At 42.4% G+C, this 16,192-nt stretch overlaps 1 protein-coding gene across 4 annotated transcripts in view; it reads left to right on the top strand.

The window, feature by feature from the left end:
• The first annotated feature begins 2,434 nt into the window (after positions 1-2,434).
• IL12RB2 (interleukin 12 receptor subunit beta 2) overlaps positions 2,435-16,192 on the top strand; it is a 78,368-nt gene continuing 64,610 nt past the window's right edge. Inside the window, exons 1-3 of one of the 4 annotated variants that reach the window (XM_047788715.1) lie at positions 2,435-2,896; positions 13,668-13,781; positions 15,594-15,881. In XM_047788715.1, the coding sequence (XP_047644671.1) occupies positions 13,706-13,781; positions 15,594-15,881 (364 nt within the window). In that variant the 5' untranslated portion in view covers positions 2,435-2,896; positions 13,668-13,705. Of the gene's footprint in view, positions 2,897-9,981; positions 13,782-15,593; positions 15,882-16,192 lie in introns of those variants that run through there. The other 3 variants (XM_047788716.1, XM_047788717.1, XM_047788714.1) reach the window with 3 other exon arrangements.

Here is a 16,192-nt window from a genome sequence, read left to right as displayed (position 1 = left end):
CAACTCAACAATATTTGTTGAGCCCTGGTTCTATACCAGGTGCTGGAGATAAGGGAGCAAACAAGACAGACATGGTCCTTGCACTCTTGGAGCTTTTACAGTAACAGGGAGGATGCAGGGAGGATGTAAGAACCCCTGTTATCAATAACTATTAGCACCAGCCTTCCCTCAGTATTTAACCCTAAATTGGATGACATACTGATGGATTTAGAATACACGTAATATTTTTTTTAATTTATTTTTTATTGTTATTTTCCCCAACACACTTTTTTCCCCCTATAGTACAGCACCAGTTACACATGCATGTATCCATAATTTTTTCTCCCATTGTCGTGCTGCGTTGTATCTAGACATAGTCCTCAGTGCTACACAGCAGGATCTCACTGTTAATCCATTCCAAGAGCAATAGTTTGCATCCCTTACCGTCAAGCTCCCAATCCCTCCCACTCCCTCCCCCTCCCCCCAGCAACCACAAGTCTATTCTCCAAGTCCATGATTTTCTTTTCTGAGAATACACGTAATATTTAGGTAAGATTAGTCATCTTCTGATTTACTTGCATCTAGAAAAACGAAGGCCATCATTGCTGCATCAATCGTACAGTTTTCTCATAATTTGTTTTGCTTGCTTCACATAACAGATTCTAGTCCTTCCTCTAATCTCTCTCATCTGTTCCCCTTTAGAAAATGGCTCAGATGCACTGGAACACCATCTTGTGTCTGACTTGGCAATTCCGTTAAAATGCTGCAATTAGAAGTTAATAGACGAGGGGTCTCTAAACATTTTAGATTACACGTGCTTTAAGAAAAAAGAGATTTGAGAATACACCCCCAATATATGTTCAGTAGTTTTTTTCTCATTTACTTAGATTTTATATATTTATATATGTATTTTATTTACATGCATTTACTTATAAATTTTATTTTATATTTACTTATACAATTTTATTTATATATTTACAACACATATATAATAAAACATACACAAAAATATGAATATTAAGATGTGATAAAGAGTAAAATACATTTTTGGAATAATTTATTAACAGAATAAGACTTTCTCAATAAAAATTATAGAAAATAAGCTAATCCATGATTTACACAAACTTATTATTAATATTTGGTTAATATTTTTTAACAAATGGGTTCAAAATTCACTTAATCAACTAAGACTAAAACAAGACAGTAAATCATTTCCGAGTTTTTTAAAGCTGCTTTTTGTAAGTGACAGAGTTACATAATTTTTAGCAAAAAAAAAAAAAAAAGCGCACAATAATGGTAATATTTTGAAATATTTTCAAATGTTCTTTTCGTAGCACTTTTTCACTCATTCTTGTGAAATGTGATCTTTACTTGAAGGGACAAAGACGACTTGGTGTTTGTTTTTCAGAAAAATTTATTAGGTTACATACTACTATGAGACATATCACTATAGAAAAGATCAGCAAATTTAGAATGTTTGCTTTTTTTTGGTAAAAAAAAAATCTCATTTTTAACTACAATAACTCTTTTAACTTTGTTGCAAATAAGCTTTACGGTCACCCTCTCACTCTACAGGGATGTTTTGATTCTCCAATTCAAAGGATTTGTTTTTATCAAATTACTCACACAGATAAACTGCTGAAGGATGTCAATCCACTGTACATTGCTGATTGTAAGATGCACATTTTTAATATTTACCATCTCCAAAATTGGGAGGTGTCTTATTCCTCCTGCCCAAACAGTTTGGTGGTGAAGTTGGCTCCAAACATGTTCCGAAAACCTGAGTTTGCTCTAGTGGACAGGAAGACCATCCCAGAAGTAACCATTGGATATTCTTTTAAGAAATGAAGCCTAATTAATGCCGGTGTCACCGAAGATGATAGTGAGTGAAACGAAAAAAGGGATCAGGAGTGTTGAACTCTGAATGTGAATGTATCTAAAGAATATGTTAATCAAATGTTTTGATTATATTTTCCTTTTTCTTCTTGAATGAACAAGAGTGACAGGATATTTATGTCTAAATATATTTAAAAGGGATTTTTTTAAATAAAATTTTAATTAAAAGTATTCTAAGGGACAAGAAAGCCTTAAGTCCTAAGTTTATGCAACAGCTCTTTTTATTTCTCACTAGCATATACAAAATGGTGTGTCTTACAGCTAAATTCCTAGATTCCGTGAGATATTGTCTTAAGACACCACCATCATCCCCTCTTGCGTTTCAGATAGTTTTTCTCTTTCCTCCGAACCCCACTGATAATACATAGAACCTTCAGGATCAGGGTCACGCCATCTATTAAACGTGAATTCTTTCTTACTTTTCAGTAAGAAACACAAATGAAAGTTCTAGCATTTTGTTCCCACTTTGGAGACCACAGCACCAGGGTGCGGTAAGAGCGGGGCAAGCACAAAGGAAGAACCCATCTCTGAGGAGAGCTCTCAGAGGAGTTTGTCAACCCAGTGCCACTTTCCTGTGGCTGTGAAAGGCGAGAATACGACTCCGTCATGCTTTTCATGCCCTGGCGTCTAACTCACCTCACCCACAGGGTCAACCCTCGCTAGGGCTCGGAAGCGAGGCTTTCCTGCCCGCACTGTATACAAGGGGAACAGAGGTGTGGGGCCATAATTACCTCGCTCCGGGCGACCAAGGCACAGCCAGCCACGAGCAGAACCGGACCCCGGCCGCCCGCTCCGTCCGCTGACCGCGCAGCCACCTTCCCTCCGCCGAAGCCCCACGGCCACCGCCACTGGCCGGGCCTCGCCCGCCGCTCGTCCGCGCGCCTCTGCGGCGCCCGAGCACACACCCCCGGCCACCTGCGGGGCTGCACGGGCGCCTGGACGGCCGCAGCGCACACGGCCGGCGCGGCCCTTGTGCCCTCCGCACCCTGCCTTCCTCGGGCCGGAAGGCAGGCGACGCGCGGTGAGTGACCAGGGGTTCGGTGGGGTGGGGACGCCAGGAGCCCCGGGCGTCAGTGCCTCGCTCCTCCTGCCTGGGTCGGGGATGGAGGGGGAGGCGGGATTGGGGGGCGGCCTCTCCTTGGGGTCCTCGCGCTAGGCGGGATGTTCGCTTGCAGGGGCGGGGTTGGAGGGGGCCAGACGGAGGGGAGGGGACCCTCAGAGGGAGTCTGTAAGGCCGTTGCGGGGCGGGAGGCAGAACGGGGGTGGCGGGGGAGGAAGGGAGAGGTGGCGTCTGGAAAGGGCAGGAGGCACCCCTCAGGGGCCAGCCTTGGTCCAGGCCCACGGGAGTGACTCGGGGCTTGAAAGTGGACCCTCTGTAAGATATTGAGGAGTCTGGCTCGTATGAGGGAGAATCGTCCTTTTCTCCGCAGCACTTTCCTGGGGCCTGTGTAGACCCACAGTCCCCGCCTGGCCAGTCACTCGCAGAATGTTCTGGGGCGGGCTGCCTGGCTCCTCTCTTTTCTCACCTGTGAGAAGTGTCTTTAGAGAGGCCCTTTCACCTGGTTGAGGAGCACTAAATGGAAGCATTGGGAGAGATGCTTAGATCGAGAATAGCAGCCCAAGAGCATACAAAACATTTTTTCCCTGGTATATCTAAAAAGAACGGGGCAAAATTAGCCTTTAGCCGTTTTCAAAACTCCGGATGTTTGTTACAATATCCTGTTTGGATAAAAATCTTTGTTGAGCATGTGCTATGGACCTGGCCCTTGGGTGGTGTTGTTATCCTCTATACTTCTTGAAAAACCCAGTGAAGTGGTTATTAGTATTCCCATTTTACAGATGTGGAAACTTTCACACTTTTACAGAGATAGTGAGTTCCAGATTTCTGGCTCCAGACTCTGTGCTTCTTGCCTTTTTATGGTAACTCATACCATTATATCCACCTCCACTTGGGCAAACATTAGATTCTGGTTCCCATTAACAAGGAATAGTACTGTTTTTCTTGTCCAGCATATAACTGAAAGGACCTTAGTGGCTACCACTGATAGTGGCTACCACTCTTCTCCATTTTTTTTTTTTTTTGGTCTTTTTTCTTTGTTGTTGTCTTTTTGCTATTTCTTTGGGCCGCTCCTGCGGCATATGGAGGTTCCCAGGCTAGGGGTTGAATCGGAGCTGTAGCCACAGGCCTACGCCAGAGCCACAGCAACGCGGGATCCGAGCCGCGTCTGCAACCTACACCACAGCTCACGGCAACGCCGGATCGTTAACCCACTGAGCAAGGGCAGGGATCAAACCCGCAACCTCATGGTTCCTAGTGGGATTCGTTAACCACTGCGCCACGACGGGAACTCCTCTTCTCCATTTTAATGTGAAATCCTCAATTCATTACTATCACTTTCTTGGGCACAAAAAGGCTCTAAAAGAGTTGGCAGCCTTCTTTCATTATGCATCATCTGTCTTGAATGTCCTGAGATTTACATAAATTCCCAAATTTTGGCAAGCTCTGAATCTTTCCTGTGTTAGAATGGGTCCTAGTGTGGAAATATTCTAAAGCACATCTGACATTTTTATAGGAGAAGAATCCTTTAAGTCCAGTAGATGCTGAACATCATTTCTCACTTAGGGCCGTATTTTTTACTATTGCTCTTGCTTTGTTCTCTGGCCCATTATTTGTCATCTTTGCAGTTACACTCACAGCACTGCTATCAACTTCATGCACATTTGTGGGGCTAACCTGAAAAGAAAGCCAAATGCCAAAGAATCCTTGTCCATAATTCCTTTGTTCTTGGACTGTCGTGGTGCTTTTTGCTAATGCTAGCAATGATTTTTAAAGTGCAAATTTGTATGGAACAGCTATTGTGTGCAAGACATTGTGCTGGTCACTGTACTAAATACAAAGATTGTAAACCCCAGTTCCTGTCCTTAAGAAGGTAAAACTGTTTATGAGAACACTTTTTATGTCATAAAGGAGGCATGAGATCTAGGGTTTTTTTGTTCTTTTCAGAACAAATATATTATTATAAGACTTGCAGAACTATTTGCCTTTGTTTACTGTACGTATTTGATTAATATAAAACATATAATTTACAACAAGATGGCAACTATAACTCTATTACTTTGTTTAGCTTGGTTTCAAATGAATAGGTAGAAGTTGCTGCTGTGGCTCAGCAGGTTAGGAACCTGACTGGTATCCATGAGGATTCGAGTTCAATCTCTGACCTTGCTCAGTGAGATGAGGATGCAGTGTTTCTGCAAGCTGCAGTGTAAGTCGAAGATGTGGCTCGGGTCTGGCATTGCTGTGGCTCTGATATAGGTTGGCAGCTGTGGCTATGATGTAGGTTGGCAGCTATGGCTCTGATTTGACCCCTAGCCTGGGAACCTCCATATGCCTAGCGTGCAGCCCTAAAAAGACCAAAAAAAAAAAAAAAATTAGGTAAAGAACAATGAATCACAATGCCAAGCTGTTCCATGTGTTATTCTCTGGTATCTACCTTGAGATTTAGTTTTAATCAAATTAATCGATCAAGGGTGAGTTCGATGAATGAGCCAAGAGAGAGCCAAGGCTGTCTAAATTAATTTTAATAATGTCCTTGGTAAGTAAGTGATATCCTTTTACTTATAGTAATAATAATAGTAGGTGATAATATTCCTCAATAGAGCTCTTGCTGTATACCAGGCACTGTGCTAAGAGCTTCTCATTTAACTCCCACAATAATCCTGTGAAGTAGGTGCTATTTGTATTTTCATTTTACTATTGAGGAAACACAAGCATGGAAGGTAGTTCTAATTTATCTAATTCTGAATTTACTTCTGGGTTTTCTGTACTGTCATGACTAACTTGCAGATTTCTCCACCCGTAGAATAAAGATATCAAGAGTTCTTTTGTAGAAAACAAATATTAACAACTCAGTCATATGCTCTGCATTGTGATAAACTGCTCAATAAATACCTATAAAATATTATTAAGATTAGGATTTTAATTTACATCTCTTTCACAGTATTATGCAGGGGAAAAGGAAAATACTGAGTAAAACATTAGGCAGAGGTGATGAGACATGGGGTTGTTAATGCAGAGATTTCAGTTGATTTTTAGTTTATAGAAGAAACCCTGAGGACTATTGTGGGATGGTGATCACTAGTCTCAGGTACCCCCCCATCCAAGGTGCCTTCAATTATCTGAAGATAATTGTGAAATTCCTAGAAAACTCTTAAAACAAGGTAATTGTAGTGTGCTTCATTAGTTTTAATGCATCTGGAAAGACTCAGGGGTTGGTGTTATAAAACTTACCAGGATCTCACAATATTCAAGTCCCAAGAATAGACCCTCCACCCCTCCTTGTCCACAAACAGAGACTTCGGGATTGAATGTGTTCAAGGACAGACCTTTCCACTAAACTAAGGAAGAAGTTAGTGAAAGGGATTTAATCTTCTTAATAAATGTGGGTTTAATTCTTTCTTTCTTCCTTCCTTTCTTTTTTTTTTTTTGTCTTTTTACGGCTGCACCCGGCTTATGGAGGGAGGTTCCCAGACTAGGGGTTGTATCAGAGCTGTAGTCACCGGCCTACACCACAGCTCACAGCAACGCCGAATCCTTAACCCACTGACTGAGGCCAGAGATTGAACCCGCAACCTCATGGTTCCTAGTAAGCTTCGTTTCCGCTGCACCACGATGGGAACTCTGAGGGTTGCCATTTTTCAAACAAGGAAAAAGGGCTTTCAAGTGTGCAGTTACTTGTGATGGTGACACAGGTAGAAGTGGAGAAACCAGGCTGGCACTTGGCCCCAGAATGGTCCCTGGCCCCAAATACTATGGTCTTTCCAGTACATCATCCTTTCCGGTGAGAGATGGCTTATTTTATGTATAGCTCTTGAAGGCTGCAGAGAGTGAATATAGAGAAGACTGGATTGTTGAAACTTAATTGAACAAGTGCCCTGAAAATTGTAGCCTTGTGGAGCTAATCGAAGAAAGAAAAAACAGCAGATAACACCAGGTGATGTGAAAGTACCTTGTTTCTTCAAGATTCCATCCATGTCTTATTTCCTCTTTCTTTATTTCCCTTTTATTGTTCTAATGTAGGAATGCTTGTTCGATTTATAAGACAGTTCACAGTATATGCGATTCTGGAGTTGGGGCCTGATAAGATGCCCTAATGCATTTTAAATGTAATTTGTTTACACACAACATTTAGGTCCAGTGTGATGTGTCTGAAATGGAAATAAAAACAAATAGAAATGATGGACAGAATGTTCCAGGAAAACAGACCAGAAGGGAGAAAAGCATAAGGAGACTTTTTAAGAAAAATGATAATGAGGTCATAAAGAGGGAAAGGAGAGAAAACACTCTGAAATTTTTTAGAAAAGAGAGACGGAAAGAGGCACCCAAGCTTCAAGAGCTCCTGAATTCAAGCAAGAGAAGAAAGTTCCTGTACATGGGGAAAATTACAACTGCAAATGCTTACCAGCGAGATGAGAGAAAATTCGAGAGCCTCAGCCGCTGCATAAGAAAGGAAAGCAGGTGTGCATCCGATTCAGCTCCTGTACTGGGAGTTGGAACTGTAGGTTAGAAAGAAGAAAAAGCAGAGGGGGTTGATGTGGTTGCTTTCCTTCCCCTTCAAACCATCTAACATGCCATCCTGAAGGGGCTGATTTGATGATTGGGGGCTGGCAAGCCAAGAGCTGTCCGTGTTACAGCTTGTTAGATTTTTCACCAGATGGTTGACTCAGAAGGAAAAAGGAGATGACGCTTTTGTCAGGAGACTCTTCTTTTTTATGACATAGCTTGTGGAAAGGCATGGGGAAGAGAAGGTAGGTTCCATTAGTTGTAAGTTAGCTGCTTGATGGATTTGATTTTCTTTTCCATCCTTGTAGTGGAATAGATCATTAGAGATGGTTACATATTGTATATACACTGAACTTTGTTTTTTGATCTTCTTTTGAGTGAAGTGGGTATCAAAAATAATGATTCAGGAGTCCCTGTCAGGCGCAGGGGAAATGAATCCGACTAGGAACCATGAGGTTGCAGGTTTGATCCCTGGCCTCGCTCAGTGGGTTAAGGATCCGGTGTTGCCGTGAGTTATGGTGTAGGTCGCAGACGTGGCTTGGATCTCTCATTGCTGTGGCTCTGGCGTAGGCTGGCAGCAACAGCTCTGATTAGACCCCTAGCCTGGGAAATGCCACATGTCATGGGTGGCTGCGGCCCTGTAAAGACAAAAGATGAAAAATAATAATAGTGACGATGATGATTCAAGGAGTTCCCGTTGTGGCTCAGCAGTTAACAAACCTGACTAGCATCCATGAGGACGCAGGTTCGATCCTTGGCCTCGATCATTGGGATAAGGATCCAATGTTGCCATGAGCTGTGGTGTAGGTCTCAGATGAAGCTTGGACCCAGCATTGCTCTGGCTGTGGCGTAGGCTGGTGGCTACAGCTCTGATTGGACCCCCTAGCCTGGGAACCTCCATATGCCACTCGTGAGGACCTAAAAAGACAAAAAAAAAAAGAAATAGAGAATGAAGAAAGAAAGAAAGAACGAAAGAATTGATTCAAGCTTCTGAAGATTAAGGCATTTGGCATTCTAAGTGCTTTACTAGATGGGTATCATAAATATTGTAGGTAATGTGTATTGAACATAATAAGAGATCAACAAACTATAGCGTTGGCATTAATATTGGCATTATTTTCAGTGTTAGGCTTGCTGCTATTTCTCCTGATCAGAAGCAGTCTCAGATGCTAGAAGTAATGTTGGATTAGAAATTGGGAGACTTCTGATCTGGATTCTGCTCTTCATGTGACCTTTGGCAAGTCCCTTCTTTTCTTTAGGGCTTCGTTTATCTGTAAAATGAGGAGAGTAGATGGCCTCCAAAGAATTGTTTTTATACTAGTCTGCCAGTAAGACTTGACTGTCAGTAGCTTTGCCAGCAGAAGGGAGGAGTTTTGCACCCTGTCTCATTGAGGGAACTGGGTAATCACCGCCATGGGTTTTTAAGGCAGACTGCCTGAAGCATGCTCAAAACAACCACTTGGTTGACCTGCGGTGACCCACACTCAGAGATCAGCTGTTGGGAGGGAACGGTGCCTCAGGGCAGGGTAGTTACCAGCTAACCTTCGTGGTTCCTTCCTCCTCTGAGTTATTAGAGTCTTTGATAGCCAGGGTTAAGATTGCCTAACATGACATTTTACCTGGTTTCATAAAACATGCAATTCCAATACCTTGGAAGTCGTAAGTGATTTAGAAAAGAGATGCAAAAGCTGGACCAGAGGGAAGATGGGAGCTAGCCTCAGGGGAGCACACACTGGGCTACGTATTCTCGTGGGTCCGCGACGCTGGCATGTTCAGCTTCCCAATGACTTTGCCTGGGTAGGTACTACTGTATGTACTGCGTGAATGAGGAAGCGGCACCCTCACAGTTAACAGGACGCAGGAACCGAGATTCACTACCCTTTTTCTTTTTCGCAACACCACGCTGCCCCCTTGAACGTGCCATGGTGCTACAGAAGCCAAGTAAGGTGGAAGTAGGAAGAGTTCCTGCCTACATGAAATTACCACCTGTGGTGAGGGTTTTTCCTGGCTTAGTAAAATGTGATTTTTGAAGTAGCTGCGTGTTTTGTGCTTCTTCCTGGAGCAACGGGGAAAGAGAGCCTCACTAAGGGGTAGCTGGTGTCACTGCCCTCCTGCCAGTTGCTCTGTTTCTAGCTGGTCCCCTCCTCCCTCATTGAAATATTGTTTTCACTGTCTGGAAACCATCACCACTTGAGTGATGAGTCAATGACATAGCAAACTCTTTGATTTTCTGATTCAAGACAGAGTTGTCATTTTAATATCGACCCTCCACGCAGACTGAATGAAGGATGTTTACAGTTGATAGGAGGTTTCATTTTATTGGAAGATACCTCATTTACTTGAAGGTCTTTGGGGTTCTGAGTTTCTTATAAATGAAGAAGCTGTTTTACCTGGTCATTCAGAGAAAATGAGCAAGTTTGTGTTTAGATCAATATACTATGTGAACTCAAATTTATCCTCTATTTTCATATGTAGGGGTGTGTGTGTATATATATATCCTATATATATATATATATGTCTTACATATAAACATTTTTAAATTCCTGTAAAAGCCAATCGAACATCTTACTGTTTAAAGAATGTTATAGCTTCACCATCATTTCCCACCTGGGTCTCTGCAATTGCTTCCTCTCTGGTCTGCCTGCTTCTACTCTGGCCTTCACACACAGAGCCAAGACTACTTTTTTCTGTTCGTTTGCTTTTGTATCTGTGTGTGTTTAAGGTAATTAATATCTCATAACACCCCAATTAAAACCCAGTTAAATGAATAAATAAAACCTCTCATTATTCACCAGTGGTTTCCCTAGATTTGAGAGTAAAGTCTAGGCTCCCTTCCATGGCAAACAAGCCCAAGGCAGCTCTGGTTCCCACCTTCGTCTCCAATTTCATTTCATACCATCCTCTCCACAATCACTTTCCCCAGGTTCCCTGATCTTATTTCTGTGCCTCACCCACAGCAGGCATGTTTCTCTGCCTCCAGGCTTTGCACTCACCCTTTTCTCTGGCAGGAAGATTCTTTCTGAATCTTCACCTGACCTATGCCAGTCTCAGCTCAAACCTCGCCTCCTAGAAATGCCTTTGTTGATCTGCTTCTCCCCTCCCCAGGTCCTCTCTCTCCCTAGCCTCTCTTATGTTCTTTTATCATTATTTGAATGTATTTGTTATTTATTTATTTGCGTTCTGACTATCTGCTATGGAATGTTGGTCCCATGAGAGCTGAAACCCCGTCTTTGTTCTCTCCTTTCTCCCAAGCCCTTGGCACCAAGCAACTGCTCAATCCATATTTGCTGAATAAATGACTGAATAAAAGGTGTCTGAGCTGAGGTGGGGTGGATGAGTAAGACTTAGCTAGTCTAAGAACAGTAGAAAGATAAGAGACTCATGTGAACAAAGACACAGAAGCAGGAATTGGCGTCCTTGTGGCATGATATATGTGGGGAACTAGAAGCAGCAGCTCAGTGTTACTAGAAAGTAGGGTCAGTAGTGAGTGGCAGGTGTGGCTGCTGATAAAGGAGTTAGCTCACCGAGCCCATTGTCTGCCATGACCTTGGGCTTTAGGATTTATGATTTAGAGAGAGGGAGACTGTCAGATTTCAGTTTAGATCAGTGGTTCTCAACCATGTCTAACCAAGACCCAGAGAATACATTCATATAATCTGTAAACTGAGACTCATCCCCAGAATTTAGAGGCCACCACATTGCTTGGCTCACAGCCCTCTTCCTCCATCTTCAAAGTCAGCAGACACAGTCCACACATCGCAGCTTCTGCCTCCCTCATCCACTGAAGCATTTGCATGATTTGATTGGGTCTGCTTGGATATCCAGGATAATCTCTGCACCTGAAGGTCCCTAACTTTAACCACGTCTCTAGAGTCCCTTTGTCATTCAGCATAATATATTCACAGGTCCTGGGGATTTGGGCGAGGACGTCTTGAGTGGGTCACTGTGCTGCCCACTGCAAGGATGTTTCTATTGAATTTTGTATAGCTCATCTTCCAACACCTACCCTCATTCATGCCATCCTTCCCTTCTTTCTTCCAATAAATAAGTATGGAGTACTCTTCCTCAATGCCAAGTGCTGGAATACAGCAGTGAGCAAGACAGTCAGTGTTTCTGCTCCCATGGTGGCTTAAATTCTAGCAAGAAGATAGATGATAAGCAAGGAATCAAGTAAATAAACGAGATAGTCACCGACTGTACCATAAACGCAATAAACAAATGATGAGATGCATAGGAAGGAGCTGGGCAAGACCATTTTGGCAGGGTGGTCAGGGAGGGTTCTCAGAGGAAGTGACACATGATCTGAGATCTGAAGGATGTAAGTCAGTCAGCCACTAAGAGCCAGGGGAAGAGGATTCTCGCAGAGGAAATGAAAAGTGCACGGTCCCCGGAGCAGCAAAGGGCATGTCTTATTCAGGGAACCGTCTGAAGGCCGATGTGAATGACGCAGAGCTGGGAAGGCAAAAGATTAGAGCCAGTGATGGTGGCAAGACAGGAGATGTGAAGCCAGGTAGTGGCCGAGAGTCCGATGTGGTAAGGACTTGGGATTTTCTTCTAACAGTAATGGTGACCCATTGACAGGTTTTAAAGGGCTGGTATGAAGCAGTAACATCATGGGATTTATGTTTTTAAAAGGTAGCCAGCAATGTGAAAATGACTTAGGAAGAGGCAAGGATGGACTGGACAGACACATTGAGGAGCCACTGCAGTCATCTAGGAGAGACTCGACAGTGGTTTGGACTAGGGTGAGGTCGGTAGTGATGGAGAGAAATGATCTTTGATGTATTCTGGAGGTAAAATTGACAGGCCTTCGTGATGGCTTGGCGATGGGGCATGAGAGAGGGTGGAATCAAGGATGGCTTCTAGCAACTTCAGGGATAAAAATGTTCACCGAGGGAGAAAAGGCTGGAGGAAGAACCAGCTTGGAGAAAGGAGACCAAACATTCAAATTGAACATCGTAATATTGAGTTCCCTGTCCAAGAAGTGATGCCAAGGAGACAGACCTATGAGACTGGAGCTCAGAGCAGTGTTCAAGTTGAAGATAAGCATAGGAAAGTCTTTGGCATATGGATGCTATCTAGAGCCAGGTGCCCAGATGAAATCCCTCAGGAAAGGGTAGAAATAGAGAAAAAAATAATGTCTTGAGTGCACTGAGGTCCTCCAAGATTTAAAAGTCAGGAGAAGGAGGTAGAGCCACCAGAAAAGACTATGGAAAAGATGGTAATTTTACTTGGCGTCTTCCCCAAGTGGTGACTAGGTTAGAAGGAGAGGAGCCAAAAAAAGCAAGTGGACACCTTCCTCCGAGCCCACGAGGGCAGGACAGTTGTAGCTCTAGCACTTGACTCTGTGCCTGGCACGTGAAAGGTTGCTGTCATTGTGGAATACGAAATGAATAAGTGAATATTTCTGAGACCCTCCCATACGTTCTGGCACATTTCTAGGCATGGGAATAAGAGAGGTGAACATTTGCGTTGACTCGTTCCAAGTGGCCAGACCTCCCAGAACTTCCCAGCCTGCTTTATGAATTTTAACCCCACCTTGAATAGAATTTAGAGAATTTGCTAAAGCCATTCCTCTAGTTGAAATTTGGAAACAAACAGAAATCACCAGCTTGTATTTTCCAAATCATTCAAGATAAAAGTAGTAAATAAGTAATGAATAAATAAACAAAGAAGTAAAATTGAACTTCTATAGAAAACCCAAACAGTCCCCCTTGGATTTTTTTTTTTTTTTTACGGCCAAAGAGATCAGTATTTTACTAAGTTCCGGGGGTTGGGGGTGCAGTATGAGCCACTTTTTAATCTCCTGTTACTTCCAGAATCACAGGGCTCGATCGGAAATTCTCACTACTCTTGGAATTTAACACTACTGCATTTGACTATGGGGTTTCTGCCCTGTTTGGAAGGAAAAAAAGTCTTGTGTGAGTCTGAGGCTCAGAGGTTAAGTAACTTGCCCAATCTCCACGTATTTAAACCCAGTTCCAAAGGACTTCAAAGGCCAGGTCTCTTTTCTCACCTTTTGCTGACCGCCAGAAGCTTAAGTAACATGGGAGTTAGAGGTGTCAATGATTTTCAATTTACTGGTTTTAAAGGTACACTTCATTTAAAAAAATAAACAAAATCTTAGCAATATGGAGAATATTAAAGCGGCATTTTAAGCCCTCTGAGTGGTGTTGGTTCTGGTATTTTTCTGAATGTATTTAACATGAATGAATGTGTCTTCTTTTACAAGGGAAAATACAGAGAGGTGTATCCCAGAGTTGACTGTTCATGGCACGAACAGTTTGCGGGTGCTCATGGGCCCTTATTTTTATCATCATGTCACTCTTGGTTAAGGCAAAAATAGGTAAGATATTTCTGTAATCTAATCTATGCAAGGATTTTTGGTTTAAATTCTCAGAGATGAAATATGCATTTGTGGTAAATGTTCTGATAATTGATCTTTTATAGTCAGTCTGCTGTCATGTTTAAGTGAATAAGTCTGGTTTATGTCTGTTATTAATATGTATTTTATTTAATTCATACTAGTGATTAAGAGTCCAATCATATCATTTCCTCTTAAGAAAGGGAGTAGGTGGCCAAGCTACACATGAATGAATGTTTTACATTGCTATGCATTTTAACAGAGGGTATTCAGAGATGGAGTCAGCTACGCTAAAAAAAAATAGTGGCTGGCATTTTCTTTGCTTTCTTATTGGCATCTTATTTTTTACTTTGTGGCCCATTGGGATCAAAGAAGATCAAAGAAGCAGAAAACAAATATAGAAGTAAAACAAAAGTGAGCAAGACTTAGTTCTGAAAATAAAAATAAGACCTTTACATTTAAAATGGTTATTCAGGGAGTTCCCATTGTGGCACAGTGGAAACGAATCCGACTAGGAACCATGAGGTTGCGGGTTCGATCCCTGGCCTCACTCAGTGGGTTAAGGATCCGGCATTGCTGTGACCTGTGGTGTAGGTTGCAGATGTGGCTCGGATCTGGTGTTGCTGTGGCTGTGGCGTAGGCCGGCAGCTGTAGCTCTGATTGGACCCTTAGCCTGGGAACCTCCACATGCCGAGGGTGCGGCCCTAAAAAGAAAAAAGACAAAAAAATTGAAATAAGATAAAATAATTATTCAGTATTTCCTTCCTAAATTAATTCTTTTTTTTAATTTAAATAAATTCTTTACCAATTTCTGTCTTTGGTAGCTGAGCCAAGCAATCTTATAATTACCAAAAACAAAAAACAAAAAACAAAAAACTTCCAGTGGAAGCTTTATGTCACATCTAAAAATTCATGGTGAAATATTTAATTCTGATCAGTTACTGAGTACTACCAGAAACAATTAATTTCCAATTAGTTGTCATATTTACATATACAAAAACTTCTGAAGAGTAAGAATGACCTCTCCTTTTAAGAATGATCTCTCCTTTAAGAGTTGAATGTGGGACCTGACATGTAGTAAGTAAAATAGAGAAGTCATTAAAAGAGGAAAGCATTCATGTAATTTCACATCAGCTGTATTGGGTAATGATTCATCCAGCCCAGGGTCTTAAGGAATAGCAAGGTAAGATGCCAAATACAAACATGCCAGAACGCCTATATATTTTCTCCTTGTTATAAGATAATATGGTAGATTAAACATACTTTATATGCCTAATATAAAGACAGGCAATTATTCCCAAATATGCCCCTTAACATCTGTAATAGCCTTTAAAACATTTGTAATGGGTTTTAAAATCTTTTTGGTAGGAGGATTGAAGTAAGTATTATAAGTCGTAAATGGGGATGGAAATGTGATTTATTCTGGGAAGTACTTTCTAGTAGTCTGGTGAATAATTTGCATATAAGAGAGGTTGGTTTTTCCTAGAACTATGTTCCTGAATGTTCTTCCAACCCTGTTTTCTCACTACTTTCCTATTTATAGTTCTGGTTGTAGTATCGCTGTTTTGAGAGGGATGTAAATTTTAATTCAAATGCAGTGAGACTTTAATATGGTTGCCTTCTTTTCTCACTCGCTTCACCAGTACAGCCAGAGCATATGTCGCTTATGTATACTCGCATGATTTGACAGGGTTAGTTCTATCCAGCTTTTGGGAATTACACACATCCTCCTCCATTTGGAAACGGGTGTTTTATGTGTCGACTTACGTCTTTTGCGTTTGTGTCCTGTTGCAGATGTGTGCAAGAGAGGGGATGTGACGGTGCAGCCTTCCCATGTAATTTCACTTGGATCAGCTGTCAACATTTCATGCTCTTTGAAGCCCAAGCAAGGCTGCTTACAAGTCTCCAGTTTAAACAAGCTAATCCTCTACAGGTTCCACAGGAGAATCCACTTTCAGCGTGGCCACTCCCTCAGTTCTCAAGTCACAGGTCTTCCCCTGGGCACCACCCTGTTCGTCTGCAAACTGGCCTGTAGCAGTAAGGATGAGATTCGAATATGTGGGGCCGAGATCTCGGTTGGTGGTGAGCATTCCATTCTGAGTTCCTATAAATTGGTGGCTTTCGGGTATTTGGCATGTATGAAGCAGAAATCCAAATAGGGGACAGTGGTCTTTCTTCTCCCACCACATGGCTGTGTTTAGTGTAACGTGAGCACCTCAATGTGAGAAGTCCAGAAATCCGTGGAACCGGCATCTCATGTCGTAAGCTTCGTCTTCTCTCTCATCCCCTCTCTCTTTCTCCTCTTTAGGCCATTAAGGCCCTTTACCCACTGCCCTTGGACGCTGGTGGCAGGAAAAGGGTCTCCACAGCTGAGTCCTCAGGTCTTCTTGCCT

This window comes from Phacochoerus africanus, chromosome 8 (genome assembly GCF_016906955.1).
Source record: "Phacochoerus africanus isolate WHEZ1 chromosome 8, ROS_Pafr_v1, whole genome shotgun sequence".
Taxonomy (NCBI): Eukaryota; Metazoa; Chordata; class Mammalia; order Artiodactyla; family Suidae; genus Phacochoerus; species Phacochoerus africanus.
The sequence above is the reverse complement of the archived record's forward strand: the minus strand, read 5'-3'. Positions and strand labels throughout refer to the sequence as shown.